Raw genomic sequence first — 27,985 nt, forward strand, 5'->3', positions numbered from 1 at the left:
ATCTCCCTCGTTCATCTCCTGATTCTACAGAACAAATCTGTTGTGAGATTAAATAAGAACTAGTGTTAGCCAAAAGGAGAATTGTGCTTTTTCAGCAGATGAGAAGACAGACTTAAGCTCCAACTGTAGACTGAACAAGCTTTATGTTTTTCTAGACTTTTCTGTGATTTTCTCTGTTATTTTACAGGATAGATCAATAAAGAGTGTGAACAAGTTATTTTCAGTAACTAATAGTAGTACAGTCTGATAGAAGAGCAAATGAAATGCAAACTCTAAATATAAATATTTAGATATAAAATTAGATTTTAATTTTGACGTGAAATGTCATGTACTCAGTTAAAGCTGCTGTTGGTAGGAATGGTGTAAAAAACGTTGCTTTTTTTCTGCTTGGTTTGGATAAAAGGTCATAATACCCATCGGTACTCATCGGTAAGTGAAGTAATTTGAGACTATTGCGAAATCTCTGCGTTTTCCAATGCCTTTGTATCAAGCAATGTTATTATTCCCCTCGTTCCCGTTATGACGGACCAATCATAGCTAATCTGCAAACCTTTGTCCTGATTGGTTAAGGGGCGGCCCCTACTACGTCCTCTAATTGGTAATGAGTCCTGCACTATCATGACTGCACACGCCGATCTGTGTTGGGGGGCTAGGAGGAAATCTGGTTGGGAGGGTTAGTGTTGTCATTCGAAGTCCCTCTCTCTGAACAGATGTTTACTCTGTGACTACCAACAGCAGCTTTAATGTCAGTCTGTTTAGTGTGTATAAAGAGGGAGTTAACACTGACTCAGAACTCCAGACTAGTGGGAATAAATGAGTTAAGTGATCGTACATCTCACAGTACAACTATTTAGACTCGATACATTTATTAAATAGAATCAATGCTATTCCATTCATAACCAGTTTTGGAATACACTTCACTTTTATTCATGTCATCATTTACAAAGAAAAAAATTAACAAGACATCATTGTCAACAAAAGAGAAAGAAAGGACTACATGGATCAACATTATCTGAGACAAACTTATCTTAATGTGTGAATGAAAGTAAAACACAGAAGCGTTAAGCTGAACAGCTACTGTACCAAAAACAACTGAAGGTCTGGCACCCCTCAACCTGGACTGTTTAACTGCTCTGAAGCCACTGACCGCAGGAAGGGACAGTAAATATTGGTGAAAACTAAGCACTTAAAGAGGTTTTTTCACCAAAGGCAAGCTGCACACTCGACTGCAGACAAAAGACGAGGCTATCTGCAACAAACATGTCAGATCGAGCGAGGTCACACAGGAATGGGAAGTGCTGCTGGGCAGAGAGGGAAAGGAGGAATGGCTATTTTTTTATTACATCCATCTCAGAGCAAAAGATTTGTCAACAAAAAAGTGCAGGCTACAAGGAAGACCAGAAAATACAGAGATGAACTGACAGTTAACAGTTATAAAAAATGTACCAACTGCTCAAGGTAAGAAATCTATACAAACTTTACATTAAAAATCACGGACATTCTGTCTAGTAAAAACAAAGCGTCGAGCAAAGCACTGACCATGGAAATCCAAAAATACAGCCATCTTCTAAGATGATGAGTTATAATACAGGACATCACTGATGTCAGCTGCTTTACACAAACAAACCTGCAGGGGGAGCCACCCATGGGTTCATTTATAAGAATCCAACAAACAGCCATGATACACAGATGTCGGAGCAGGTTCAGAAGTGAAGGAGTGAAAATGTATTTCTGCTGGGTTTCCACGCCACTCCTTATTGATAACAAAGAGAAAATACAATCAAAGTGCAACTAAAGATGACCAGCTACACAACAGCCGGACTCGTTTGCCTACTTTGCCTCTTTTTGACAAACTTAAACATATAATCCTTTTCAACGTGTCGCCTGTTTCATCAAATGTTCAAATAGCTTGAACTGCAGCTACCCATCATAGTTTTCTTTTGCTAAAAAATATAAATATCTCTCGTGTAAAAAAATATCATGGGTGATTTCTTTTCTTTGAGTACAAATAGAAAAAAAGGATATTCTTGGCAAAATGTTGTCAGTCAAGTCTCCAGAGAGGGAACAGAGACGATGATGGAGGAGATGTTTTTTTTGTCTTTATGGAGGATGTGATGGTGCTGTGGTGCTTTGGGATGAGCTTAGCAGGCAGTCAGTACATGGATGTGGGTTGGAGAGATGAGGGAGGCTGCTGCACCTCCTGGAGGACCAGCTGCAGTTTGGCTGGCTGTGTTCTTCAAGGTGTGACTCTCAGTGACCTTTGACCTTATGAGGGAGTCTTTTCTATCAGGAGAAAATGTGCTCACGAGCCAACAGGGGGCTCATCTTCATCATCCTCTTATCTCTACTGTGACAAAGTTTGGACGATTCTTTCACCCCAGTTCAGTGTTTTTTAGTATACATCTCGAGCTCTGGACCTCCGGGTCCTTCAATTCTCCTGTGTTCTGGATGGTTCTACGTCACTCTGGCCCAGCTGCTCCGCCTCCGTCCTGCATCTCTTGGCCGGCCTCTCTTGTGTTTCCGTGTCTCTGTGGTCCAGTTCGGGCTCCAGAGATCCGTTTCGGTCGTGATTGGGCGCACTGGGTTGACTGCAACCATTGGAGTTGTTGTCTGAAATGGGAGGCGGAGCTTCAACCGTGAGATGGGAGGGACCGTTGGTCTGAGTGGGCTCAGGTTTGACTGGATTTGCTGGGAGTAACTGAGGATCTTCGATCGGGTGGCTGGAGTTGTGGCTGGCAATACCTATCACAAAACAATTAGATAAGGGTTTTGACAACATTTACCATAAAAAGCAACCAAAACTTGTACTGGTTAAAACAGTAAGGGCCTGTGTCCACTAACAGCATACTTTTGAGAAGGGGCAGAACTTCTGTTATCAACTTTGTCATTAACAATGGTGGAGGTCTGTAGAGAGGAGAAAGTAACCAAACTCATTTCTAAGGAAGGAATTATTTCAAGGTCTACACAGTGTTCCAAATTATCATGAAAGTTGCATTTTTGTGAATATTTTAAAAACTATGTTAACAATTGTTTTCAAATTTGTAAGGAAGTCAGATAGTGAATATATTTCTTCAACTGTGTGGTTAAAATGATGCTTCTCGGCTGTATTTTTAAATAAATGTAGAATCTGCAGAAATTAGTGTGCCAAATTATTATTATGCAAGTTGGTGATAAGAGTAAATATTTACTACAACTGTATTCAAACTTCAACAAAAACAACAGTTTTCTTTAGTCTTTGAAACATTTCAAATCTAAAGTGTTTCTGAAATGTCCAATATATCCTCCTTTTCTTTCAGTGAGGGTCAGAGGTAAACTGATTTAGTTTCTGATGACTTCTCTGCTGACTCTGTGAGCTGCACCTTGTATTGCTTTTTCAAAGATGCTCTTTTGGGCTGTATTTCTTGCCATTACCGTAAATTATCTCCTTTATCATTGACCACAAGTTCTCAGTCGGGTGGAGATCAGGTGAGCAAGCCGGCCAGTTCATGAAGCGATCCACTTTAAAGCCCTGAGATGCCATCCTGTCCTTGGAATAACGTGAGGCATGTGGCGGTGCATTGTGCTCATGCATGAACACTAGCGTCTTTTCCTCCATGGAGGAAAATACAAAAGAGGATCGCCTCATGAATGCAACTTGCATAATTTGGAACATGGTGTAGAGCTGTCACTCGTACCTCGACAGGATTTCTATCAACTGTTTTTACATTTTCTTTGAAAGTTCCATCGAATAAAAGAAACATGAAACATCCAGAGGATTTTAAAGTGGTCTAAACGGTCATCACAAAGGGAAGGGAAGTTCCTCAGGAAAACTTTTGAAACCTAGTAACAGCAAGTAAGTAAAATGAGGAGCAAATGGAAATTAAATTCATGAAAATACTGAAATACTGTTAATGGACACAGGCCCTAGAGCTGTCAAATTCTGCAACTTTTGCCTGCTCTCACTCATGGAGCTAGTACCATAAAAAGAATACTCACCAACTAAAGACAGTTAAAAAAATATTTGCATTTGTTTCCACAGATTTTGCAACTTATGTCTCAGCTGGGTTAATATAAATAATACTATCCTAAAATAATATCTGTGCCCACTCATATTGATCTCACCGTTCTGACTGCTGCTGTCTTCCTTCTCTGAGTGGCTGGTGCTGCTGCTGGAGGTGGTGGGTGGAGGTGAAGCTGCCCTACTGGATGTAGCACTCTCTGTCTCATCTAGTAATCTGTCCATGTAATCCCTGATGACACAACAGCAAACAAGTCATCATACACAACCTTGACTACGGATTCAAACTGTACATTTCAAATTTGATGCCAACAAACAGGTTAGTAACATGACTGGGAGAAGTAATGGTGGGAAGAGGTTCAACACTGTGAGAGACTGCACGAGCTAATAGTTTCAATCATTTTAGAATAAAGTTCCTCAGTGTAACATTGCAAAGAATTTGGAGGTTTCATAATCTGCAGTACATAATATCATTAAAAGATTGAGAACATCTGAAGAAATCTCTGTACAAAAGGGATGGTTGAAAACCAGACAGGCCAGAGTCTATTTAAGAAGGACTGAGGGGAGATGGAAAACTGTCCTGTTGTCTGATGTATCTCAATTTAACATTCTTTTTTGAAATCATGGATGCAGCGTCCTCTGTTCTTTAAAGGAGAGGGACTACCTGACTAGCACACCATTAAGTTTGGGAAGGCGCCATTAATGGTTAACAATAAATAAAGGACGTAGATTATCACTTGCTGCCATTCAGACCAATGCCTTTTTCAGGAAAGACCAGTTTCAACTAGGGATGCACAATATCAGATTTTTTACCTATATGCCACTATTTTAGAACTTATTTAGCAGATTACCGATACCAATATTTTTTCCCGCACACCTAATTGCAGAAATCATCAACTCTCTTCTGTATTAGAATTAGTGTACAGTATTATGGTTATCACATTTGTCATGTAATATTCATTTCTTGTGCAAAATAAGAAAAATACTTAATACTTAAAACTGCATATTTATCTATCACAATTGCTTTCAAACAAAATTCATACAAAAAGATACATCCTACTTAAAACTGTGATGATGCTCTCCCTGAGACAATCATAACAAAACCCACAACCAGGGCAAAATTTGGCTAATTTCACATTTGACAAAGTAAGTAAACCTAACCTCTGTTCACAGGGAACATGTGAAAAGTGCAACTTTACAGCAATTAAACCCAAATTAAATAAAATGGTTTACAGTAAATGGGCCTAAATTATTCAACTACATGTACCTTACAGACTGCTGCTTAAATTAAAACTTGAGCCCGACATGTGTGCAGCAGCCCATTATTTTATTGGTTAATTATATCGGTGGGATATCGGCGTGTTGGCCGATTACCAACAGTTCATTTTAAAGCCAATATCGCCCGGGCCGATACCGATAATATTGTGCGTCCCTAGTTTCAACATCTGATATGTTGTCTTTGCACAACTTTGAATTCAATATGGGGTTCAAAATATTTACAAAGCATCAAATTCTGTTTTCAGTAACATTTTACAAAATGTCTTAACGTATTTGGGATTGTAAATGAACAACCATCTTGAAATCCACTGAAACACTGGGCATCTCTGTCACCTTGTTTCCTTTAAAGGGAAATTAACCCTATTGATCATGAATATAAGGTGCACTTTTTCATGAACTTATTTTGAGATATTATGGACACATCCCTGATTTTCACACATAAACACATAACAAAAGCCCTTTACATAAGTCTCTTTGATGTTTGTGATTTTGAATAATGAAACCTCTGTTGTAAAATTGGGACACAAAAGCATATCCACACACATTAACACGTAAAGGGACCAGTTTGTTTCATTCAAAAATTCACTGATTCTGAATTGAATGAAAACTTACGTGACACCGGGGTGAAGGTTGTATTTCCTTTTCCCAAGTCTGGTTTGCTGTGCAAAGAAATCATAACGCTCAGACTTCTTCCACATGTAATAAAAGGCCACACATTCTCCTACAGACCTAGTTCTCACCTGAAAGATTTAATTCAGCAGACATGAAATAACCATTATTACCATCATCTGAAGAGATAGATTCAGTTCATTTTCAAATCAGAGACAAATCAAATTATCATCTAACAGCTTTTATCATTTTAACATACTTTTAATAGAATAAAAAAAAACATTACATTTGATTTGTCTCAAAATGCGACAAGGTTGAAATGTAGCTGATTACAACCTTGAGCATCCAACAGCCAGAACAGCAGACAAATCAACATGAATGTTCAATTAATGTCATCATTATCAATTCATGAGGATCATGTGGACCTACCTTGTTGGCCTGTATTAAATGAAAGTCTTTCCCATAAGCTTTTAGTCCTTGTTCAAAATTTCTACATTCCTCTTCGGTCCAGACAGAGAGCTCCTCTGTTACAAAGAGAATGAATTGTTATGTTGCGTTTGAAAGATCTTAAAATAAATGTCACATTGTTTTAAAGCACTGAGCAGCATGTTAGCCGTAGCATGCTGCACCAGTGGCTTTGTTGTCCTCACCTCTGGCTGCTTTTACATTAAACCTCAGTCTTCTTAAAGCTTCTTCTGTGTCAAAGTCACATTTCACCAGTTCATACAAAGCCTGCACAGAAACAAATGATAATACAAGTTAACCCATGTGAATAGATATTAACATGTCATACAACATTAGCACATACATTTGGTTCATGGTAGAATGGTGGGCATTTTTCTAAATGTCAACAACCCCATGAAAAGACAAACTACATATCATTAAGCCTCTCAAAACTTCTTGTCCTCCCTTCTCTTTGTGGAAGCTCCCACCATAACACACCCGTGACTTTAAAGGGGAGACTTGAGGGGTGTAAAACTGAACTGACAATTTCAATGGGGCTTAAAATTCTGTCTTTGAGAGAATCAACTTTTATGAATTGATGTTCATACTGCATCATCTCGCAAACATACATATCAACCCTCCTGTTATGTTGTGGGTCAAATTGACCCTTTTTAAAGTCTATTTTAGGCAATATATGCCTTCCAAACCAGCTAAATGCAGCATACAAATCTGGGCAGCATGTGACAGAAGAGGTGTCGTGTTAATAAAAGAGAAAAATTCTAAATGTAAAATAAAAAAAATAAAAAATATATGTCATGTTAAACTATTGTATTTATATTTAGGGCTTTCCAATGTATCTTAAAAAAGTTTTAACATGAATGTTAACGAGTGAGTTATCCTTATTAAACCATGATCTGTGAGAATTAAAAAACACCAATGGACTAAATGTTGATTTAAATGGTTAGTAGTGGGGCTAAAAATTTGATTTAAAAAAAGGCGTATCTGGATTTTTTGGGGTTCGGACACTTTTGGATGATTGAATACACCCCGGGTCAAATTGACCCAGGAACATTATTGCTGTTCCAGAGAAACGAACATAACAGGAGGGTTAAACAACCAATTCTAATCCATCAGGGTGTTGCTGCACAGGCAGCAGAAGAATCAACACTGGTTTAAATATTTTCATGAGTTTGAATGAATGTTGACATTGGGAAGACTTGTCCTCCAATACAAGCGTAATGTCTGCTGCCGTTACCTGTTCATTGTCTTTGATATGGGATCCTTCTGGGATTGCCTCCACTCCCTTCTCCTCTCCTGTCCGCCTCGATGCCTCTGTCAAAAACTCCACCACTTTGTCTTCAGAGAGACACTCAGGGTTCCACAACAGCTGGTCATCGTTTTCATAAACTTCAGGAAACAGACAACGTGAAAGTTAAACTTTTCTGTCTTCTATACAAACTTCACTTCTTGTGGAAGTTTTGAGATAAAAAAAAACAGATGTTGATGGTGAGACTCACCTTTCTCATTGTCTTTGTATTTACACAGGCCAACTGGAGTTTCTGCCTGATACATGGAGCCCACCATGATCTCCTGTTGGTCACAAACACACCATTTAGAGTTTTCTGTCATTTCTGCTCAAATTTTGCAACATTTGCTTTCTTGAACATGTTCTCTATTCTGTAAAGTTCAGTGTAGTATGTCTGCTGTGGGCACACAGCTGCTTGGCCTCAAACATTTAAATCTACCAATAACCACTGGGTTCACTGGACAGTCTGTAAAATGACAGCTAACAATTATTTATTGAGTCAATGAGCAAACAAGAACTTCGCAAGACTTCAATTTGAGTTAACAGGGCAAGACACAGCGTGGTGTTCTCAAACATTTCTGATGGAGAGATAAATTATCAGCAGCTACAATAAAATGCTGTTAGAGACAAATTAGAATGATTTACTGAACATTCTCTTCTTCAGTCACAAAACAGTGAAAAACAACTGAGCTGGAGAATTTGAACGTTTACTTTAAGGTAGCTCTGACATAACAACAACAACAACAACATGAACAAACATGTTTTACCTCCCAAATAAGAGAGCAAATCAGCAAACAAACGAGTATGCAAAGAAAGACAGGGGGGAGAGGAAGAAAGACAGTGAGAGACTGAGAGAAAGAAAGAGGGACAGAGAAAGAACGACAGAAGAGAAAGAGAACGAAATAAATAAAAGAAAGACAGTGAAAGAGGGAGAAAAAGAAGAAATTGAGAGACATAGATGTAAACAAAGAATAAAGAGAAGGAGAAAGAAAGAAAGAAAGAAAGAAACAGGGGAGAAACAGAGAGACAGAGATAAATAAATTAAGAATGATAAAGAGAGACTGAAAGACAGAAAGAAGGTATGAGAGAGAAGGAGAAAGAAAGAAAGAGACAAAAGAAAGAAAGTAAGAGAGAATGAATAAAGGTAAGGAAGAGAGAGAAAGACAAAGTGAAAAAGAGAGACAGAAAGAAAAAACAGAAAGTAAGAGAGAGACAGAAGAAGAAAGTAAGAAAGAGGGAGACAGAGAAGAGAGACAGAGAAAGAAAGTAAGAAAAAGAGACAGAGAAAGAAAGTAAGAAAAAGAGACAGAGAAAGAGTAAGAGAGAGACAGAGAGAAAGAAATTAAAAGAGAGAGAGACAAAAGACAGAAAGTAAGAGAGAGAGAACGAAAAAAAGAAAGAAAGCGAGAGATAGAGAAAAAGAAAGACAGTAAGAAAGAGAGACGGAGAAGATGAAGTAACAGAGAGAGACAAAGAAAAAGAAATTAAGAGAGGCAAAAGAAAGTAAGAGAGAATGAATAAAGAAATTAAGACAGAGAGAGACAGACAGAAAGTAAGAAAGAGAGACAGGGAGAAAGAAAGAAAGAGACAGAGAGAGAAATGTTGACCCCGTATACCTTTTAATTCTTCGTGTCATAAAAACTGAGTCCTGTATTTCTCAGTCTGAATCATGTCCCTGTAATATTCTGACAGCTGCTTCAGATATCATAATCACTGATGTTGGATTGAGCTGACAAGTCTCTCTCCTTTTACAGCATGGGGATTTGTATAGTGATAAATCCATCATAGAGGATCTATTGTTAGTCCTGTATTTGTAAACGTGAAGAGGAACTGACCCTGCACACGCTTCAAATCATCTGAAAAGCACGAAAATATTGCAAACCTTTTTCCAGTCTTCAGATGGAACATAGTCCTCATCTTCATCCGACTCCTCCTCTGCATCATTGTTACCTGAGAAACAGTGTGACACGTCGTTATTCAGACAGATTTAACCTGAAGATCTGCTGCATTATCTAACAGACATCAGCACTCATCATGGAGCTGCAGGATGAAAAAGGGAGTACATACTTTCAAAGTATTTGAGTTTCTGTGGACGAATAAGTTCTGCTGTGCCGAGGGACCTCACTGAGCGTGTGCGGACCTCAGGCGATACCTGGGCCTCATCCCCCTGTCCTGATGAGATCTTTGGACCCTCACCCTGAAAACACATGACAGGTTGTAAGATTCTAAACAATGATGATGACAGATGCGCTTCATGGAAACCATATAAATCAACATACCTCATTTCTTTTTAACTCGCTGGTACTTCTGCTACTTTCATCATTATCCAAGTCCTCCTCATCATCCTCTTCCTCATCGTCCTCTTCTTCCTCTGGTTCTTCATCCTCCTCTTCATCCTCATCTGCTGGTGAACTGCCCCCATAACCGTACAGATTCAGCAGCTCGTGAATGGGCATCTCTCCCTCCTGTTAAAGGAAAGTTGGCATTGTTTCAGAACTTGTGAAAATGTTCATAAACATTCAAACCTTCATCGGGGAGTTAATTTGGTCGAAATATAACATTAAATTCTATCCTTAGGAATGGAACCTGACATTTTTATCATGATAACACTTTTCAAATGCTGAGCCACATACATGTTTTTGTTTAATTGTCTGGCTGTGTGCTTAATGAGGATCTAGTGCTGTGGGAATAGGGAGTAGGATATGTTTGTTTTTGTCTGTGACTGTCCTGTGTTACTGTTGTTGTTGTTGTTGTTGTTCTAAATGTATATCTGAAAAATAAAAAAGACTATGATCAAATGCTGAACCACAAACCAAAAGAACCACAAAGTCTGAAACTCACCCGTGCAAGATCTTCAATCTCATTAGCGTTGGTCTCGTCTGATGCCTCCAACCTTTCCTCTTCCTCCAGGGTGCGTTCATCGTCAAAGTCATGGACAAGCATATCTGCTGATGGGTCGAAATCATGGTCAACGGAACCTGCTGAACCTCCTGGAAAAGTAACCCCAAATCATGTTAACGTTGTAACTAATTTAGACTGAAATTTGACAGGGCAAACTTTTGTTTGAGGATATTATGTATAAAGTAATCAAATTAAGGTCCAGCTTATACTGTTTGTTTGAGTATTCACAAATTAAACAGATGATTTTCAGTATGGGTGATAAAGATCAGATCTGCCTGAAACATGTTTATTCTTTTAAACTCTAAACTAATTAATGCAATATTTGAAGCAAACAAAATTCCTGAATTAACCTACAATTCTACAATTTTACTTAGCAGACGCTTTTGTCCAAAGCGACGTACAACACAAGCAAGAATTCAGACTGGAGGGAAAATCCTTAGTAAGTGCAACAAAGTGCTTCAAGTTGATTGGCCGCAGGTTCTGCCATCTAGTGCCAGAAGAAGTGCCATTTTTTTGTTTTTGTTAAAGATAATGTAGCCACAGCTAATCACAACAAATAAATCAAGTCAACAATATCGCTCAACATCAACAGCATTCAATATTCAGTGCTAAATATTCAATTTGAGCTGGGTTTTAGACCCTCTGATTCATTCTATCCCTGAGGAAAAGAGGAGAAGGGTCAGGTTAAGTGCCTAAGTGTTCCCTGAACAGCTGAGTCTTCAGACACCTAATCAACAATACTTATTTGGCTGTACTGTTCTCCAGAATGATCCAAAACAAGATAAGTTGCATTTCATTCATATTTAAAACTGAGATAATAAAGGGAATGACAGAAGGGTATAAAAAGTTACACAAGTTTTTGTGTATAATACATTTTTTGTGTTTCTATACAACTCTAAAGTATCCAATCAAATCTGATTATAGCTGTACAACTGATCTTTTCATCATTGTTTTAAATCTTACTCCCTCTTATTAATCTGTTTTTGTTTTGTATGTAGATATTCTGTTCTACATTGATACTTTGTCTTTGTGTTGATTGTTTTCTTTGGAGGGCCACTCGACAAGCCTGTTGGTTTTTTTTGGCACCTCCTGCACACAACATGTTAATAGTTAGTTTTATTATTGAATTTACCTGTTATATGTTGGCTCGTGTTATTGAACAGCAATGTTTTGTTTTGTTCTTTCAAATGTGCAATAAATAAATAAAATCAAAGGTTATACCTTTATGTTTAATGATGTTTATTGTGTTACATAGGGACTAATATTTGTCCATAACACCTTAGTAATAAAAGCGTTATTTTCTCTGTATTTTTAACTTTTTAAAAAGTTGATGTTTGTTTGTTTGTTTGTTTCTAAGTGTTTATTTCGAACATGTAAACAAAACAAAAAATACAAATAAACAAAAAGACACCCCCCCCCCTAAAAAAAGTAAACGTTACAAAAAAATGCAAAAATATATATATATATGAATTTTGTAACATGTCCGAAAAGGAGTGGGAAGAAGTATCATAATTAAAACATTAATCACCTATTTTTCACAAACATATCAGTTGTTTATTCACCAGCAGAGAGCATGTATCATAAATAATGTATTATCATTATTAATGGGCATTATAGGATTACAATCTGATAAGTAACATAACTTTTAGTAGAAGTTTATGCTTTAGTTTAGGAATATTTTATTTTTATTTTTTAGTGTTGGACATTAGAGGATGTATTTCCCTTACTTTACTCTTAAAAGTTGAGTAATCTATCTGAATATGTTTCAGTGTGGGTAATAGATTCAACAGAATTATTATTTATATTATTATTTTAATCATTATTATTTTAATCGTTGCTTTTACATATTTATCTTATTTAATTATATATTTATTTATTGTTTTCATCTGATCTTGTTAATGCTACCTTATTTTTAACTTTTCTTATTTTGTCAATTCGACTGTGTTTATTTTATTTTTAAGTATTTTATTTATAAATCATGCCTTTTATAATTTTACCATTGCAGTTGTTTCCTGTCTCTGTTATTCTGTGAAGCACTCTGGGCTACATGTTCTTATGTATTAAAGGTGTTATATAAACAAAGTTGAGTTGAGTAGAAAAGAAAGAGTTATATCTCAGTACCTGGGCTCGAGTTCCCGAGGGAGGGCTACAAACCGAGAGAGAGAGAAACACAGATAAAGTTATACAACAGCTTCAGGAAGACATGTCTTATCACATGAGTAATCATAAAGTGTTCGCAGTGGTAGAAAACATGACACATTAAAGTTACAGTCAGGGGCAAAGGAGCTTAAAGTGTTTCATGTGAGGGGAGAAAAAAAGCGCGGCGGACTCTGACTGCAGATCAGTAAGAAAAGAAACAAAGAAGCCTGTCACCACGTCCTGTAGGAACATGTAGACTGCATTTCAACATGATGAACTCTGTGTTGTGTGCATTCAAACACAGCTGGCTGCGATAGGTGAGTGCTTACTAGGTTGATCTCCTCACCTGGCTAACTTATATTACAAAGTGCGAGCTAATTCTGCTTTTTATATTGAGCTAACGCGTCTAAGTTCAGCTTAGGATCCACAGTCGGGGTATAATGATTAAAAAAACAAAGACAGTCTCCCCTGTGAAGAAAACACTTCCACGAAGAGAAGTGAAAACGTTTCTAAAGAAGTGTTCTTAAAGAAAACCGCGAAGTAACATCGTTAATGCTGCAGCTACCTTCCGTCAGTGCTAACACGGCTAACGTTAGCTAAACCCGAAGTTTACTAAACAACCTCTTTAAAGAAAAGCTTCGAATCAAACTACGTAAACAGCGGGTTACTGTGTCCGTGTTTTAAAGATACAACATTAAAAACATGCTTCATTCGGTAGAAATTACCAGCTCGCAGCACAAATTAATATTTTCCTTATATTTATTTCACTTTCTTACCTCCGCCATGTTTGCAATCCTGCAGGGTCACGTCAAGGGTCAGCGGCAGTACCCGGATGTATAGCCCCGCCCACCTGCAGTATTATTACAGTAAGAACAGAACAGAGGGCTTTACAGCGTGAGGGATGTTACTGTGACATTAAGTTACATGATATAATAAAAAGAGGTCAGTAATCTAGCATTATGTATACATCAATGTTTAAACGCTGACACCATATTTGAAAAAAAAAATTGGATTACCCTGTTTCTAGATGATAGGAAATTAAAGTATTGAGAAGCACTAAATAAACATTTTAAAAAGCAGACTCAAGACCTATCTTTTTAGTCTTGCTTTTAATTGAGTTTTATTCTTAACACTTTTATATATCTATGTATTTATTATCTGGTACAAATTTTAGTCACTTTATTCTACTTTATTAATGTATGCACTTACGTATTTATTTATTTATTTTAAGTATATCAACTCATTTTCGTGGAATGGTGTAATGTTTTAGTGTTTTATTATCTTAGAAATGTATTTTATTTTGGTGATTTTAATTTCCTGTGTTGAGTTTTAACATCTTAATTTACCTCCAGTGTTTCCTCATTAAGATATCATTGTTACATGATGAAAGACATGAAAAAGAGGTCGCTCAGTTACCTAGAATTATGTACACATCAATGTTTAAACACTGACACAGATTAAAATAAATAAATAAAAACATTACCCTGTTTCTAGATTATATCAGAACACTTGAATCTGATAAATTAATAGTAATGAGTAGCACTAAATAAACATTTTAAAAAGCAAACTCAAGACCTATCTTTTTAGTTTTGCTTTTAATTGAGTTTTATTCTTGACACTTTTATATATCTATGTATTTATTATCTGGTACAAATTTTAGTCACTTTATTCTACTTTATTATGCACTTACGTATTTATTTATTTATTTTAAGTATATCAACTCATTTTCGTGGAATGGTGTAATGTTTTAATGTTTTATTATCTTAGAAATGTATTTTATTTTGGTGATTTTAATTTCCTGTGTTGAGTTTTAACATCTTAATTTACCTCCAGTGTTTCCTCATTAAGATATCATTGTTACATGATGAAAGACATGAAAAAGAGGTCGCTCAGTAACCTAGAATTATGTACACATCAATGTTTAAACACTGACACAGATTAAAATAAATAAATAAAAGCATTACCCTGTTTCTAGATTACATCAGAACACTTGAATCTGATAAATTAATAGTAATGAGTAGCACTAAATAAACATTTTAAAAAGCAAACTCAAGACCTATCTTTTTAGTCTTGCTTTTAATTGAGTTTTATTCTTAACACTTTTATTTATCTATTTATTTATTATCTAGTTCAAATGTTAGTCACTTTATTCTACTTTATTAATGTATGTACTTATTTATTTATTTGAAGTATAACATCTTATTTTATTTTAATGGTTTAATATTTAAGTGTTTTATTATCTAAGAAATGTATTTTATTTTAGTGATTTTAATTTCCTGTGTTGACTTTTATCATCTTATTTAACCTCCAGTATTTTTCCTCATTAAGATATCATTGTTTCATGATATAAAAAGAGGTTGCTCAGTAATCTAGCATTACGCATACATCAATGTTTAAACGCTGACACCATATTTAAAAATAAAATCATTACCCTTTTTTCTAGATTATATCAAAACACTAAATCTGAGAAATGAATAGTATTGAGAAGAACTAAATAAGACCACTATTATGATGGTGCTGCATCCAATCGTTGTATTTACTCGGTTTTCCAGTGGGAATTGAATTGCAGATATTTTCTACAAATATCAATCTTTTTCTCTTGTGCAAGAAAAATAAGCTTTGTTAAGAGGTAATGAAATAAATGTATTCGTTATAATGTGAAAAGCAGCAAAGTAAAAAAGTCAGCAGAAACTGCTCCACACTCCCTCCAGCAGGAATATTGTGACCCACTTGATTTGGATTTCTGATGAGGAGTAATTAAAAAACAAATAACATTCTTACAACAGAAATATCTCCAGAAAAAAATATTTGTGGATGAGGATTGATTTTGCCATATTTGAAGCCACATTTCTTCAGATATCACAATGTTAGCCTCTTTTTCCCAGCACTGTCTTATATAAGTTGTAGTATTCTTATTGTGATGAGAATGTTTTATGTTTTTGTTTGTTTGTTTTAAATTTAGTGTAAAGAGAATTAACACGAATGCCAATTACCACCAAGTGGTTCCTGATTTATTTCCCCTATAAAGAAGGAGCAAAGACAAATGCAGTTTCAGGCCTTTATTATTTTTTCCATCTTCAGGATTTTTACCACTCACTGGAAAAAAAACTACCAACTTTATAACAGTACGCAATACCAAGAAAAGTTCATATTCTTTTAAGAGCTTACAACAAAAATACTCTTCATTTTCCCCTGTATAGCTTCACTTGTTCAGGCTGTGATGTTGGCAAAGTTGAATGCTGCTTTGAGTCCACATTTATCCAACATCTGACACATAATCAAGCTTTTCAAGTAGATTTGGCACATTTAACAAAGCCATAAAAAATCCATGAATGTGGATTAAGGATATTTATGAAGTTTACAAGATGTTGAGAAATGTGATATTTTGAAAAGACATAGACGGCCTGTCACATCAAGTTTGGACGAAACCAAAATACTTATATCTGAAGATGGCTTGTGCTTTATTGGAACATGTTGTTGTTGTTGTTTTTATTCAGTGAATACGCCTGTTCAACTCCTGAAATGTTAGATAAAGTTTTCTAAAATTTGCTTAAATGCTCATTTGTTTTGATAAAAGCAGCTGCAGCCAATTTAAAGGTTAGCTACTGCCAAGCAGCCACTGACTATGAACTCCCCAAAAGTGAGATCACTGTAATTCACTGCATTAGTAGATTAGTTAACTGCATGTATTAAAAGAACAGTTCAACTTCATTTGAAGGAGTTTGCTTGTAGTTACATTTAGTTACATACTACATTTATGGTTTCACAGTGATACAAGTAGTTGTTTAACTTTTTTTTGTGTAGTTTACTACTGAAAATGTAAAACCTTTTGTCCCATAAAGGAGACAAAACCCTCCAGAGACTAAAGTTTGTAAAGCAGGGGTATCTGATGTATGAACACTGTATACGTTACCAGAGCTGACATAACTTACACTTTGCGATGAATTACTTGCATTTTAAACAAGCATGGGGATTTTTTGTTATTTTTGACATCAATCTTTATTTAAATAGCACCCAATCATTACATATGATATTTCAAGACGCTTTACAAAAAGAGCACGTCTAGACCGTACCCTTTGTTGGAATTGCATATTTTTTTATAGAAAAGGTACATTCTCAACTTGTTTTTATTTTCTACAAAGAAGTTTGTAGTAAATCTGAGAAATTCTCATCAAGCAAACTATATTTTTCATAGCTTTTTCTGGTTACTAGTATGTTCTTGAGTCTGGAGTCCAGCTTCTTCCACTGTGCTGTACTTGGTGGTGGCAAGTTCAGCTTTTAAAGTAGCTCATCAGTTCTAAAAAGTCAGAGTTTGACTCTGTATATGTAAAATAAGTAAGACATGCTACATCAGCTTGAGTTTTGTTTAACCGTGTATTTTTCTTTTAATATAGTTTTGATTTTGGTTATTCTTAGCCTTTTTCAGATGGTAATGGTTTTTTCAAGCGCACTCTTGACTCTATTTGTCTCAGTCTGAAAACAAGTGTACCGGGTAATGTGACTGTCTCTTCTGGGAATGACTGATTGATGTTCATGATAGCAGGCAGGGAGTCCACACCATGTTGCTATGTAGAGGCCCATCATCTAAGTTTGCTGCACAACAGATATCTCAAGAGATCCATTAAGACACACTTTGCTTAATCCCTGGCAATAAAAAACCTGCAGTTTGGACATTAAAGAGCAATTCTTCCTCTGACATTTACCAAAATGTAGTCAATCAGTGGTCATCACAATGGAGTAGATTCCCACACACATCCCAAATGACCTGATTGGCATCCGCTGTTAAAAGCACATGATGGTTACTAAAGATAATACACACTGTTTAGTGTTTACACACCTGGAGAAGACTTGGAAAAGTTGATGACATCACTGGCGAGTCTACATTAAAAGGAGGCGATCAGGACAGGGGTTACCTGAGAATGAACAACATGAGGACCTTACTTCTGCCTGCCCTGCTGCTGTGCACGTTGTGTGTAGCAAAGGTTCAGACGCAGGATAACACAAACACACTCAAGCTTTGTGGACGTGCGTTCCTCCGGGCAGTGGTGTATACCTGTGGAGGATCCAGGTGGAGAAGACTGATGGGAGATGAGGATGCTTTATACAGCAGTGAGTATACTTCAAATAGTTTTAGTAGCTCTGAAGTTCATTTCTCAAAGTTAAACTCAAAATGAAGACTTGATTTGTGATGAAACAATGGCTGGCATGTCTTGGCAGGTAGCGGAGAGCCAAAACTGAAGACTACGATTGGACCAGTGATGGGCCGTTATCAGCGAGACCAAAACCAGGCATTAATATCAGAGTGCTGTAATTTAGGCTGTCGAAAGAGTGACCTCTCCAAGCTTTGCTAGAGAAAAACACCACTGTCAATTGTTATTAGTTAAAAAGATAACATTGTCATGATCATATAATTCTAATTTCCATGCTATCAAAAATAAAACCCTTGAAACGTTCTTATTGATTCCTGTTTATCACTTTTTTTTACAAGGCAAAATACACAGATGAAAAACAACTCTTGAACAGCAGCTGTTCTTTTGTGACTAAAATGAGTCTTGTGTCCTTTGAGAGTCCGTTCATGGCGCATCGATTCACTCATAGTAAACAGCATACACAGTTGCCACACCAAACAGGGAGCTATTCTTGAAGGAGTAAGAGGCAAATGTGTCATTAGATGCATCCCAGAGACAGCGGCTGCTGATCTGTATACTCTGCCCAGTAAGCTGGCCAATGTGGACCAGGACCACGATCTTGAATCTGGGAATCATCAGGTCCTTGACCCTGGCTTTTATCACCTATAGAAGGCAACCCAGAGAATAAATCAGCAAGATCAAAGAATATATAATTTTCAAAAGTAGTTGCATGACTTTGTTTTTCAGTCTTACTTACCTCGGATATTGTTTTTGTCATTTTTTGAGACCACTCTACTTCATATTTCTCCTCTTGGAGGTAACTGGTGAGGACATCCTTCAGTATGTCTGTGACGGCAGGGACAGGGAAGCGTTTGTAAGGTCCTGTGAGGGAGAACAAATTAAAGAAAATTGAGAAATGGCAGATAAGTTTAACTTCTTATGCTCATGTTAGTAGAAATATTATGATGTAAACTTTTACTCAAAGAAGCACCATTATTGCAATCAGTGCATTTGTGTACTGGAATCATTTGGCTAAATGCATAGATTAAACAAACCAAAAATAGTCAAATTTAATATTTCCAAAACACTTCAAAACATTTTCAAAATACTCTAACCTCATACATCAGACCACTTTAGTATTAAGCTGCTGTAGAGTGTCTGTATATGGCAACTCTGCTGTAGTGCAGCATGTTTGTCAAACAGGTGACTGTTATCTCACCCATCTGGTAGGTGTTTTCCATCGTAACAGTCATCCGAGCGTTGTCATCATGGTGTCCTGCTTCAGTTATGCCTGACACAGTGCTGATAGAGCTGAAAGACATGATCAGGAGAAATGAAGGGTGTATTTACTTCAACATAAGAAATAAGACTTTACACTTATGCGGGCATGTCTGTGCTTATACATGTCCGTGCAGGTAGATCTATGTGAGTATAGATAATGAATGCATGCAATTTTTTATTTTCTCTTCAATGGTTGTGATAGTTTGGTACTGTTGTATTTGATATCGGTGATATATCGTGAACCCTGACTTTACATCCTTAAGGAGGGGGGGTTCAATTATTCCACGACCACTCAATTGAGTATAATAGGTAACTCAGAATGTGAGAAAACACAAATAAAGTCTATACAAGTAGTTAAAAAAAAGGAAATAAGATAAGAGCTGATAAGAAAAGCGGTGTGTTGAATTGATGAGGATGACCTACAGCAATGCATTTAAAGGTTAATATGCACTTATGATGTGTATACTCACTCTTTTGTCCTCGTGTCCTTGCCTCTGACTCCAACACTTCCCTCTGTGGACACCTTTCCTGCCCTCTTCTCTCGTTTTTGGGATTTGTCTTTACCAACATCAGACATGACGCCTTTCCTGCCCGTAGCTCTTCTCCAGAGGATAGATAGCTTCAATATATTGATGACAGCTCAGTTAATATGTTGAGAGATACAGTAAGGAACACAAACGCAGCACCCAATGCTTCACAACAGAGTGTATGTATCAAAAAGCATGAGGCTAATATTTCAACTTTGCTGACAAACGCAAGCTCCTCAATCAAAAACAAGCTAACTGGTTCTAAACATTATTTCTAATATAATGTGGTAAAAAACATATTAATAACTTGTATTTCCTATTGTGGTAATCACTGAGGGAAATGATGAACTTTGTACCGACTTGAGATCCTCTTTAGACGCGCAGAACGAAGCAGCCAGAGCTGTGGAGCTTGGTGTTGTCATGGCAACCATCGATGGCTTCCTGCTCACTTTTTAAAACTTTATTTAAAAATGTGAAACTTTATTTAAAAAGAAAACATATTTGAAAGTCATGAAAGTCAAACAATTTAGGCCTGTAATGTAAAACAGTTCAACACATATGGTACTATTGGATGGATTCAAACCAAAACGAAGCACAATGCAATAATATTAAAAGTAATATTAGATTTAATAACCTGAAATTCCTGGTCTAGTGCATGAACTACACTAACTGTGCTGCCAACATGCTATTTTTTTTTTCCAACAGTTAAAATTGATAATTTAAAATTTAGTGCAAATTTTAACTCAAAATTTACTTGATGAGTGCCCATAGACCAGCCCTATTCAATTAGCCGCCCGTGGGCCACATGCGGCCTGAAAGCAACCCTGACTTGGGCCGGCAAGAAAAATATCTTTTACTAACACTGACAAGTTCTTACAAAAATTCCAACATTATTACAAACATTGAAAGCATCTGTCTCAGATGGGACCAAATATGGACAGGGACAAACTGTGGTTTTTTTTGTTCATATGCACCTTAACGTGCTTGTATTTACCTGTCAGAATGTGCTGAAATTCTGTGTTTGAAATATAAAATTTAAAGAGGCAGTATTTCAGCATACGTTTAGTTTAAGTACTGCTCTTATATTGTGTTTATGCCCTTTTGGATGTGGCAATACGTTAATAAACATCCAGTGTGTTTATCTTATCTATTTGTTTTTCTTTTAAATGGTTAACTTTGCTCACTGTCTGCTAAAAATGTCTGGCCCAGCTCATGTCCTTAGTCTATAAATGCGGCCAGAACAAATATTTAATTGAATAGCCCTGCCATAGACTATAACCGCAATAATATTTAATTTCAGTGTTTATTTGGAAGCCGCTGATGAAAACAATGAGATATGTTTGAAAGCTCATGAAATGCTCATGAGTGGAACCCTTTTCAAGTCACTGACTGCAATTGAGGACTAATCTCACCACCAGAAGATTGATCTCTAAACAATATTTTATCAGTTCTTTAAACAATACAATATCTGCCAATACCATAAAGTCTGTATCAAGATAAAACTGATTCCAATTCAATTCAGAGGTCTATGAATAATATTTGATTTGTAGTACGATGCACTTTTATCAACTCAAAACAAAGCTGTATTTATGTGTTCATTTTATGATTGACTTAAATCAGTAAGGTGAATAAAGAAACTATTGTTTTATTCACATTGTATTAACGATAACCATGACCATACTGAATCACCAGTCTTTGACTGAATTGAACTTTCCATGTTTAAACATTGTTACACCTCTAACCAAGAATTTTACTAATTAGCTGCTCAGTTGCTTAAATCATACTACATTACCTTTATATTATGGATTTTGCTGAGAAGTCTTGGACATATGTGAGATTTCCTGTTTTTCTGAGCCTTTTAAAACTCAGTATCTTATTGGTTATACATTTTCCAAGGTCTGTAATCAACACCTGATCTGAAAACAAACACATTTTAAAACCTGGTGATGAGATTGTTTGCTCAACTTGCCTGATAACAGAGTAAATAACAAGATCACCGAACAAACGAGATGTAAAAAAAAGTCTTATATTTCCTCTTCTTTATTACCAAGTAAAACAGGTATTACATTATATTTACTTTTTTCATATATTCACTTTCAAAATCTTTGGATGGGAAATTTACATGAAATGTTTGCATATTCTGTGTCTAACGCAGTGAAAGGAATACAGCCAAAATGCAGTAGAAAAAATAAACTTACAGAAAAATAAACTTAGAGAAACCCTCCAATATCAGAGGTCTAAGTGTTTGCTCAAAAATAAGGCAAAGAAAAAGATAAGCATTATAAACAGAAACTTTGTTCTTCTTTCTAACAAAAAAAAAATGTTCTCATTTACTTTTCCAAGAACTTAACAAGACGTTACATCTGTGAGTCAACACATTAAAACATTTTATGAAATGTGATGTTCAACATGTGTGCAGCCATGAACTATTTTATTGATAAAAATTTAAGGTGTGTTTTGAGTGCAAGTCAAACACAGGAGAATGTTTAACACCTATATCAGATGCATGGTATGGGAATATCGATGCATACATGCCAAATGTATTGACAATGGGTTTCTGAAGGTGCAACAACAGCAAAAACAGAGAGTGGAGGTTAAAGTGAAGGCAGAAATTCTCCTCTCATAGCACAGTTATACATTAACACACAAATCATGACCGTATTGAAATGGATGAATTGATATTGCATTGATAAGACCTGTGATGGACAAATGCAGATTTCATGCGGCACCGTTTGGAGTTTTTCATCAACAGTAACATTTTTTTTTACAAGAAACCCACATGTTAAAACAAAGATGAAGAGTGGTGATGTTATTACTAATGCATTATGAGTGCTGACATCAATAAACCAAGAGACAACCACAGACACATCCAGATGCCCAGAGAAATATTTGAAACATAGCTTTGTTTATGTACACTTTTTACACTTAAGTTTTTAAATATTGCTATTAGAAAATGATAAAACATTTATTCAACATGGTGGAAAAGGAAGAAAATGAAACAGCGACAGGGATAGTGCTGTTTTTTGATAGACTTTTCTTTTCATAACTCTGTGATGTCCTCTTTAATACTCTACAACACCTCTATTATAGATCATAATCGAAGGAATTAGCCAACTTTCAAGCAGCATCAAAGGCAACTCTGACAATCCTTCAGTCCAGGTCCCGTCTACATCTCTCCCGAAACTTAAAGCTCCTATTCACCACCATATGGCACTCACATCTGGATCTGTATACCTCTCACACCTTAAGGCCCTTAAAACTTCATTTCTGTAAAATTTACAGATTAAATTATTGGTTCCACTGAAGTTAGCAGCTTCTGTTGGTCACATGAGTATCGCAACATTCAAATTTGGACCCTTCACACATCCCCACAAATATCACTGTAAAGCCAGAAAATAGATGTGTCTTAGCATTGCACATGGCCATGGTGATAGTGTTATGATTTTGCTCATTAACAGGTCAAATTCAGTTCCAACTCTCTGTCCACACCACCCGTTAATGACAAAATGTCATTAGATTAGTGGTAAATGCCCGTGAAAAAGTTTGGCATTATATGTGCTTCAATCCTGATTGCATGATGGGAAAAATCTGAGCACCAAAAAAGCACAAAGATTATATTTTGGAGATAAATTCAGTAGAATTGAAGCTCATTGAATTTGAGCAAATTACACAAGTTCACGTGTATTGTCAATGTATTAGCATGTTTGCTGGCACTAACACAATGTAACATAGGCATACAAATCTTTTCTGTGGGTAGTTTTAGAAGCTGAATAATATATAAAAAACAATTACATTTTAGTTGCGTACATGGTTTAGTGGAGGTCCTTTTTTAAGTATGTCTTTACTCAGTTAGCTTGCAGATAAGTTGTCTTGATATAACCCTAGCTAGCTAGTTAGCTAGCTAACACCTGCTGGATAAGCAGCATCTATTCAAGCTATTTGGCTACCTTATTAATGTTAGCTCTCCTAGCACAAAAATATATTACATTATTTTTCAATTTTGCAAGGTATAATTAGCGTTACTTTAGCCACTCCATACAAACAATATGCTACAGCTGTGAATAACCGTATTGTCCAGCCCTAGTAGAAAGAAAGTTATTTGATGACGTCAACACCAAATGGCAGATCTAGCATAAACTCCATAATATTAGCATGTTAAAGCTGCTGTTGGAAAGAATGGTGTAAAAAACGTTGCTTTTTTTCTGCTGGGTTTGGACAAAAGGTCATAATGCCAAACGGTACTCATCGGTAAGTGGAGTAATTTGAGACTATTGCGAAATCTCTGCGTTTTCCAATGCCTTTGTATCAAGCAATGTTATTATTCCCCTCGTTCCCGTTATGACGGACCAATCAGAGCTAATCTCCAATCCTCTGTCCTGATTGGTTAAGGGGCGGCCCCTACTACGTCCTCCGATTGGTCACGAGTCCTGCACTATCATGACTGCACATGCCAATCTGTGTTGGGAGGGATAGTGTTGACATTCGCAGTCCCTCTCTCTGAACAGATGTTTACTCTGCGACTACCAACAGCAGCTTTCACTGTTAGCTTGAATCTTTGTTTGCTGTGGGGCAGGTTTGAGCTCGTCGGTGGATCTATCTTTTAAAGCTTTTTGATTATAAAAGCTGTCTGTTCCCTCTTAGATCAATGCCATTATAACAATTTCAGTGAAAACTATCAATATTAATTTAAAAAATGTGTTCATTTTAAACTTTATTTGAAAATTAAATTTTAGATGTTGCAAACAAAACTTGGCAAAATATCTTATTATGGAAAAAAAAAGTAAAGTATTCTTTGTGGGATCATAATTTATCTACAAAATATAATCATAGTACTTTAAAATGAGTTTGACTGTGCTCCAAATTCAATCAGGGTTGAGGCTAGATTATAATTCCATATAAAAGCACCTTCAGATCAAGAGAGCTGATGTAATTCCAGTGCTGCAGGTCCTTTAGAACAGAGAACATACCAGTCACCTTTAATCAGATGACTAAAAGAATGTGACACTTCAAAGGCTGTCCACACAACAACATAACTTGTATTCAGAAAGTTTTTAAGACTGGTCTCACATGGTGGATGTGGCAGTGTAAATCAGATATGACCATAAAACCTAAACCTATTAGAATAAAGCAGCAAAGTAACCCTATACTATACGTTTTTTTATTTTCCATTCTTTTCCACCTTGTTTGAGATTGTTTTGATTTTATATACTCTATTCACATTTTCTTTTTTACAGTGCATTTGCAATAACAACAGGTAAGACAAAAGAAATTGCAATGAATAAGGCTGGATCACTGAATGAATCCACAAATATGTCAACGAGAACAAATAATCAGAGTTTCCTTATATTTTTACTCCATGTAAAGCCCATTAAGTGTTCCAAGTGCACAAAGTAACGACTTGTATTTACTTGCATAAACTCAGCAGCAACCACTCTACTGAATATGATATTAACTGTGTGTGTGAGTGTTTTCTGTTGATCTGATAAATCTCAATCATCACCTCTAATGGCTGCTAAAGATAAAGTTTCAAATGCACTAAACATGGGATGGATCTGCAGTCTTCACAGTCACGAGCCATTGATTCTTTTGGTTCCATTCACAAACAGGTCCACTAATTATCCGCCAAATATTTCCCTGTGAAGCAAAACACAACATTACAGAAAGGAGAGAGATTTAGAGACGGATGTGCATGCTTGTTTATTTAGAGAACTGACCCAAAGAGGTATTAGTTTTAAAATATAATCAATACCACGTCTTTTCTCTTGCTTAAACTCACCTGCAGCAAACCTCTTTTTGATCAGTGACAGCCGGTAGCCTGTCCCAACCAGCTGGATGTCACACCCTGACAGAGTGCTGCCTTCACTGGTGAACTGGACCGAAAGTTGAGAGGGTTTATAAGAACCATCGGCCATCTGAAACCTGCCAAGAAGAGCCCCAACTCCTAGAGGACACAGATACAGTAAGGACGTTTTCTTCTGTAAGAAGACTGTAGCTTTCCTTAACGCCTTCGCAGAAGAACTCCAAAACTATCAGACAAATTTAAGCTCATAAGTGAGACGTAAGAAAGAAAACAATGACAATTTATATAAAGATGTCATTAGTGTATGTATAAAGTGATGACAGAGAAGGAGGTCTTATCTTATGTCTGAAGAAGAGTGAAGGCTCTGTTCATATGTACGTTTTTATTATTGATTGATTTAATAGAATCATCGAAAGATTTTTTAACAATCAGCTGTAAGAAAATGACAAAAATGAATACTCACCTCCATTATCTGATCTATGAGAGAGACTGGGGATTTTCCACTGTATTGTCTGCTGCTCTGGATTCCTAAGAGAGAAAATAATTTGAACTTCAAAGGAATAGTTGATGTCTGATGGGTAACCAGCTGTAAGCTGTAAATTAGAACATTAGGTCCATGATCAATGTAGAAAAACCTTCGAATGAAACTTCCTACATGAACCTCTAAACATGGTCCTAATGCATCCTTACCAGTTGGCGGGGGGTATCATGGTCTGGACCATGGCCATGCCTCCATCCACGGGAACCAGGAATTGGAGGTCGTGCAGGGGCACGGGGGCGGCCATGGCTTCTGTGTTGTATTTGTAGTCTATTCTAAGGTCTGTGCTGTTGGTATCACCTCGCCAACTCAACGCCAGGTTCAGAGGAGTGGACTGGATCCCCTCCGCTGACACCTGAGACAAAAAGAAACAAAAGATATTGAGATATGCTGATGTTGTAGTGAGGCACTAACAGATTCACAGATTAACAGATGTTAGATACCTGATATTTGATCATGTCCACGTTGTAGTACGTCGCCTGAGGCTTCTGTTCAGCTACTTTTTTCAGATGGCTCATCAGGTTTGGCATATTTACCCAGAACTCCTTTGTCTCTGCACTGTCCACTGTGGAATCACTGAGAGGTGAGAGGATGGATAAATGTAACTCAAGTACTTCTTGTGAATACACCACCAAAACTGAAGACTTGCATCATGTATTCATAATAAAACAAAGAGATACCATTACATGTAAGTCTTTCTGTGGTGTTATTCTTACCAGCACAGTAGCTGTGGGTTTGGGAGGACCTGCTCCAGTCGGTTGTAGTTGCTGATGCAGAAAGTGAGGATGGGTTGAGTCGGGTGGCTGGAAAAATGTCGGGTAATTCCCGCGGGGAAAGACAGCACCATCTCCCCTGTGATCTTCACAACACATCTTGGACGGAAGCAGAGGAGAGACAGTTCTTCATGCAAACATGTTAAACAATTAAGAAACAGAAATCATCTTTTTTCTGCCACTTGTCTACTTCCAGAACTTCCTTTTTCCTCTGAATTACTTGGCATCCCTGCTTCACATCAGTCGGTCCAAAATGCTGCTGCTTGGATTATTACTAGCTCAAGAAAACAAGATAGTATAACTACAACTCTTGAATTCATTGGTTTTTCCTTCACTTACACATTGATTTCAAAACTGAAATGTTTACAATTCAGGTCTTTACACAACAAGGCCCCTGATTATATCTGAGATCTAACCCTCCATAAGCTGTGGCAACCCCTTAAATCAGCTGATACCAGCTTTCTGGTTGTTCACAGTTGAAATCTAATTTCCTCTATATAATAAATGCATATCAATATCTAAACTTGGCAACTTTGTTAAGAAAAAGACAAAATAAATTCCGGCTGTTATTGTTATTTATTTACTGTTATACCTGTGTGTGTTTAATACTTGATTCTGATTGGTCAAACCCCTTAACAATGACGATTCATTCTCTGCTACAGAAGCAACACTAGGGATCTCACACGTCATCTCAATTTGATCTGCAGAAAGGAGTCTGATGCATTTCACCTCTGCCTGTTGACATTGTGGCAAAAATGTTAATTCCCTTAAGCATTATAAATTGGTTAACATTGCGGCAAAATCTTTCGTTTTCTAGTCTTTAGGGTCAGGAAACATCGTCAGGTACTAGGCACAGATGTGAGAGCAGCCTGAGGAGCAACTGGGCCCCAACCATCTCTGATAGGAAAAAGTGGAGCAATGTCCTGTCCTGTAATCCAGGCAGTAGCAGCAGAGCTGGTCATGAAATAAATGTTCATTTTAATGTTAATTCGTCCCATGAAGTTGTGATTATAATCTGCTGGCATGGACGTGTTACCACTTATAGCCAGATAACAAGCAAGGTCATGTATAATTTGCAGGTGGTTATGTGAGTTAGAAACCCTTCTGACAAGGCGCCTCCACTTTGCAGCAGGGTCCTGCTCACTCTGTTGAGATTCTAATTTGCATAACCAACTGTTCATTATACACTGTGCCTTACATATACAGCCCTTTAGAGTCCCTTGAGTAGGAACGCTAAAATAAATACTGCAGCCACCACTGCAT

General features: G+C 36.7%; 3 protein-coding genes and 1 long non-coding RNA gene across 7 annotated transcripts in view; 1 reads left to right on the plus strand and 3 right to left on the minus strand.

Moving 5' to 3' along the window:
- Positions 1–898: 898 nt before the first annotated feature.
- Positions 899–13,537, minus strand: mier1b (mesoderm induction early response 1b, transcriptional regulator). Of its 3 annotated transcripts, none has more exons than XM_034703185.1 (13): positions 13,451–13,537; positions 12,657–12,681; positions 10,476–10,624; positions 9,914–10,099; positions 9,702–9,831; positions 9,517–9,584; positions 7,846–7,918; positions 7,584–7,735; positions 6,535–6,616; positions 6,314–6,408; positions 5,888–6,015; positions 4,102–4,229; positions 899–2,742 (listed from the first exon to the last, which is right to left on the minus strand). In XM_034703185.1, the coding sequence occupies exons 1-13, from the start codon at positions 13,457–13,459 to the stop codon at positions 2,429–2,431; spliced, it is 1,539 nt and encodes a 512-aa protein (XP_034559076.1). In that variant the 5' UTR covers positions 13,460–13,537; the 3' UTR covers positions 899–2,428. The 3 variants fall into 3 exon arrangements, with proteins under 3 accessions (XP_034559076.1, XP_034559078.1, XP_034559077.1); XM_034703187.1 differs by having other exon boundaries at positions 5,888–5,934; positions 13,451–13,524; XM_034703186.1 differs by lacking the exon at positions 13,451–13,537 and adding an exon at positions 13,400–13,428.
- Positions 12,795–26,906, plus strand: LOC117826834. Its single transcript, XR_004634099.1, has 4 exons — positions 12,795–12,991; positions 25,394–25,570; positions 26,105–26,532; positions 26,669–26,906. It is a non-coding gene; the product is annotated as an uncharacterized LOC117826834 (long non-coding RNA).
- Positions 18,122–20,067, minus strand: tctex1d1 (Tctex1 domain containing 1). 2 transcript variants are annotated; one of them, XM_034703194.1, is made up of 5 exons: positions 19,968–20,067; positions 19,555–19,703; positions 19,023–19,114; positions 18,561–18,685; positions 18,122–18,466 (listed from the first exon to the last, which is right to left on the minus strand). In XM_034703194.1, the coding sequence occupies exons 1-5, from the start codon at positions 20,040–20,042 to the stop codon at positions 18,263–18,265; spliced, it is 645 nt and encodes a 214-aa protein (XP_034559085.1). In that variant the 5' UTR covers positions 20,043–20,067; the 3' UTR covers positions 18,122–18,262. The 2 variants fall into 2 exon arrangements, with proteins under 2 accessions (XP_034559085.1, XP_034559086.1); XM_034703195.1 differs by having other exon boundaries at positions 19,972–20,063.
- Positions 21,636–27,985, minus strand: part of sgip1b (SH3GL interacting endocytic adaptor 1b) — a 71,848-nt gene continuing 65,498 nt past the window's right edge. Inside the window, exons 20-25 of the mRNA XM_034703182.1 lie at positions 26,666–26,821; positions 26,393–26,525; positions 26,102–26,304; positions 25,875–25,939; positions 25,388–25,552; positions 21,636–25,245 (exon numbers count right to left, since the gene is read on the minus strand). Coding sequence (XP_034559073.1) covers positions 25,223–25,245; positions 25,388–25,552; positions 25,875–25,939; positions 26,102–26,304; positions 26,393–26,525; positions 26,666–26,821 — 745 coding nt within the window. The 3' untranslated portion in view covers positions 21,636–25,222. The remainder of the gene's footprint in view (positions 25,246–25,387; positions 25,553–25,874; positions 25,940–26,101; positions 26,305–26,392; positions 26,526–26,665; positions 26,822–27,985) is intronic.

Source organism: Notolabrus celidotus, chromosome 15 (genome assembly GCF_009762535.1).
Source record: "Notolabrus celidotus isolate fNotCel1 chromosome 15, fNotCel1.pri, whole genome shotgun sequence".
Lineage (NCBI taxonomy): Eukaryota > Metazoa > Chordata > Actinopteri > Labriformes > Labridae > Notolabrus > Notolabrus celidotus.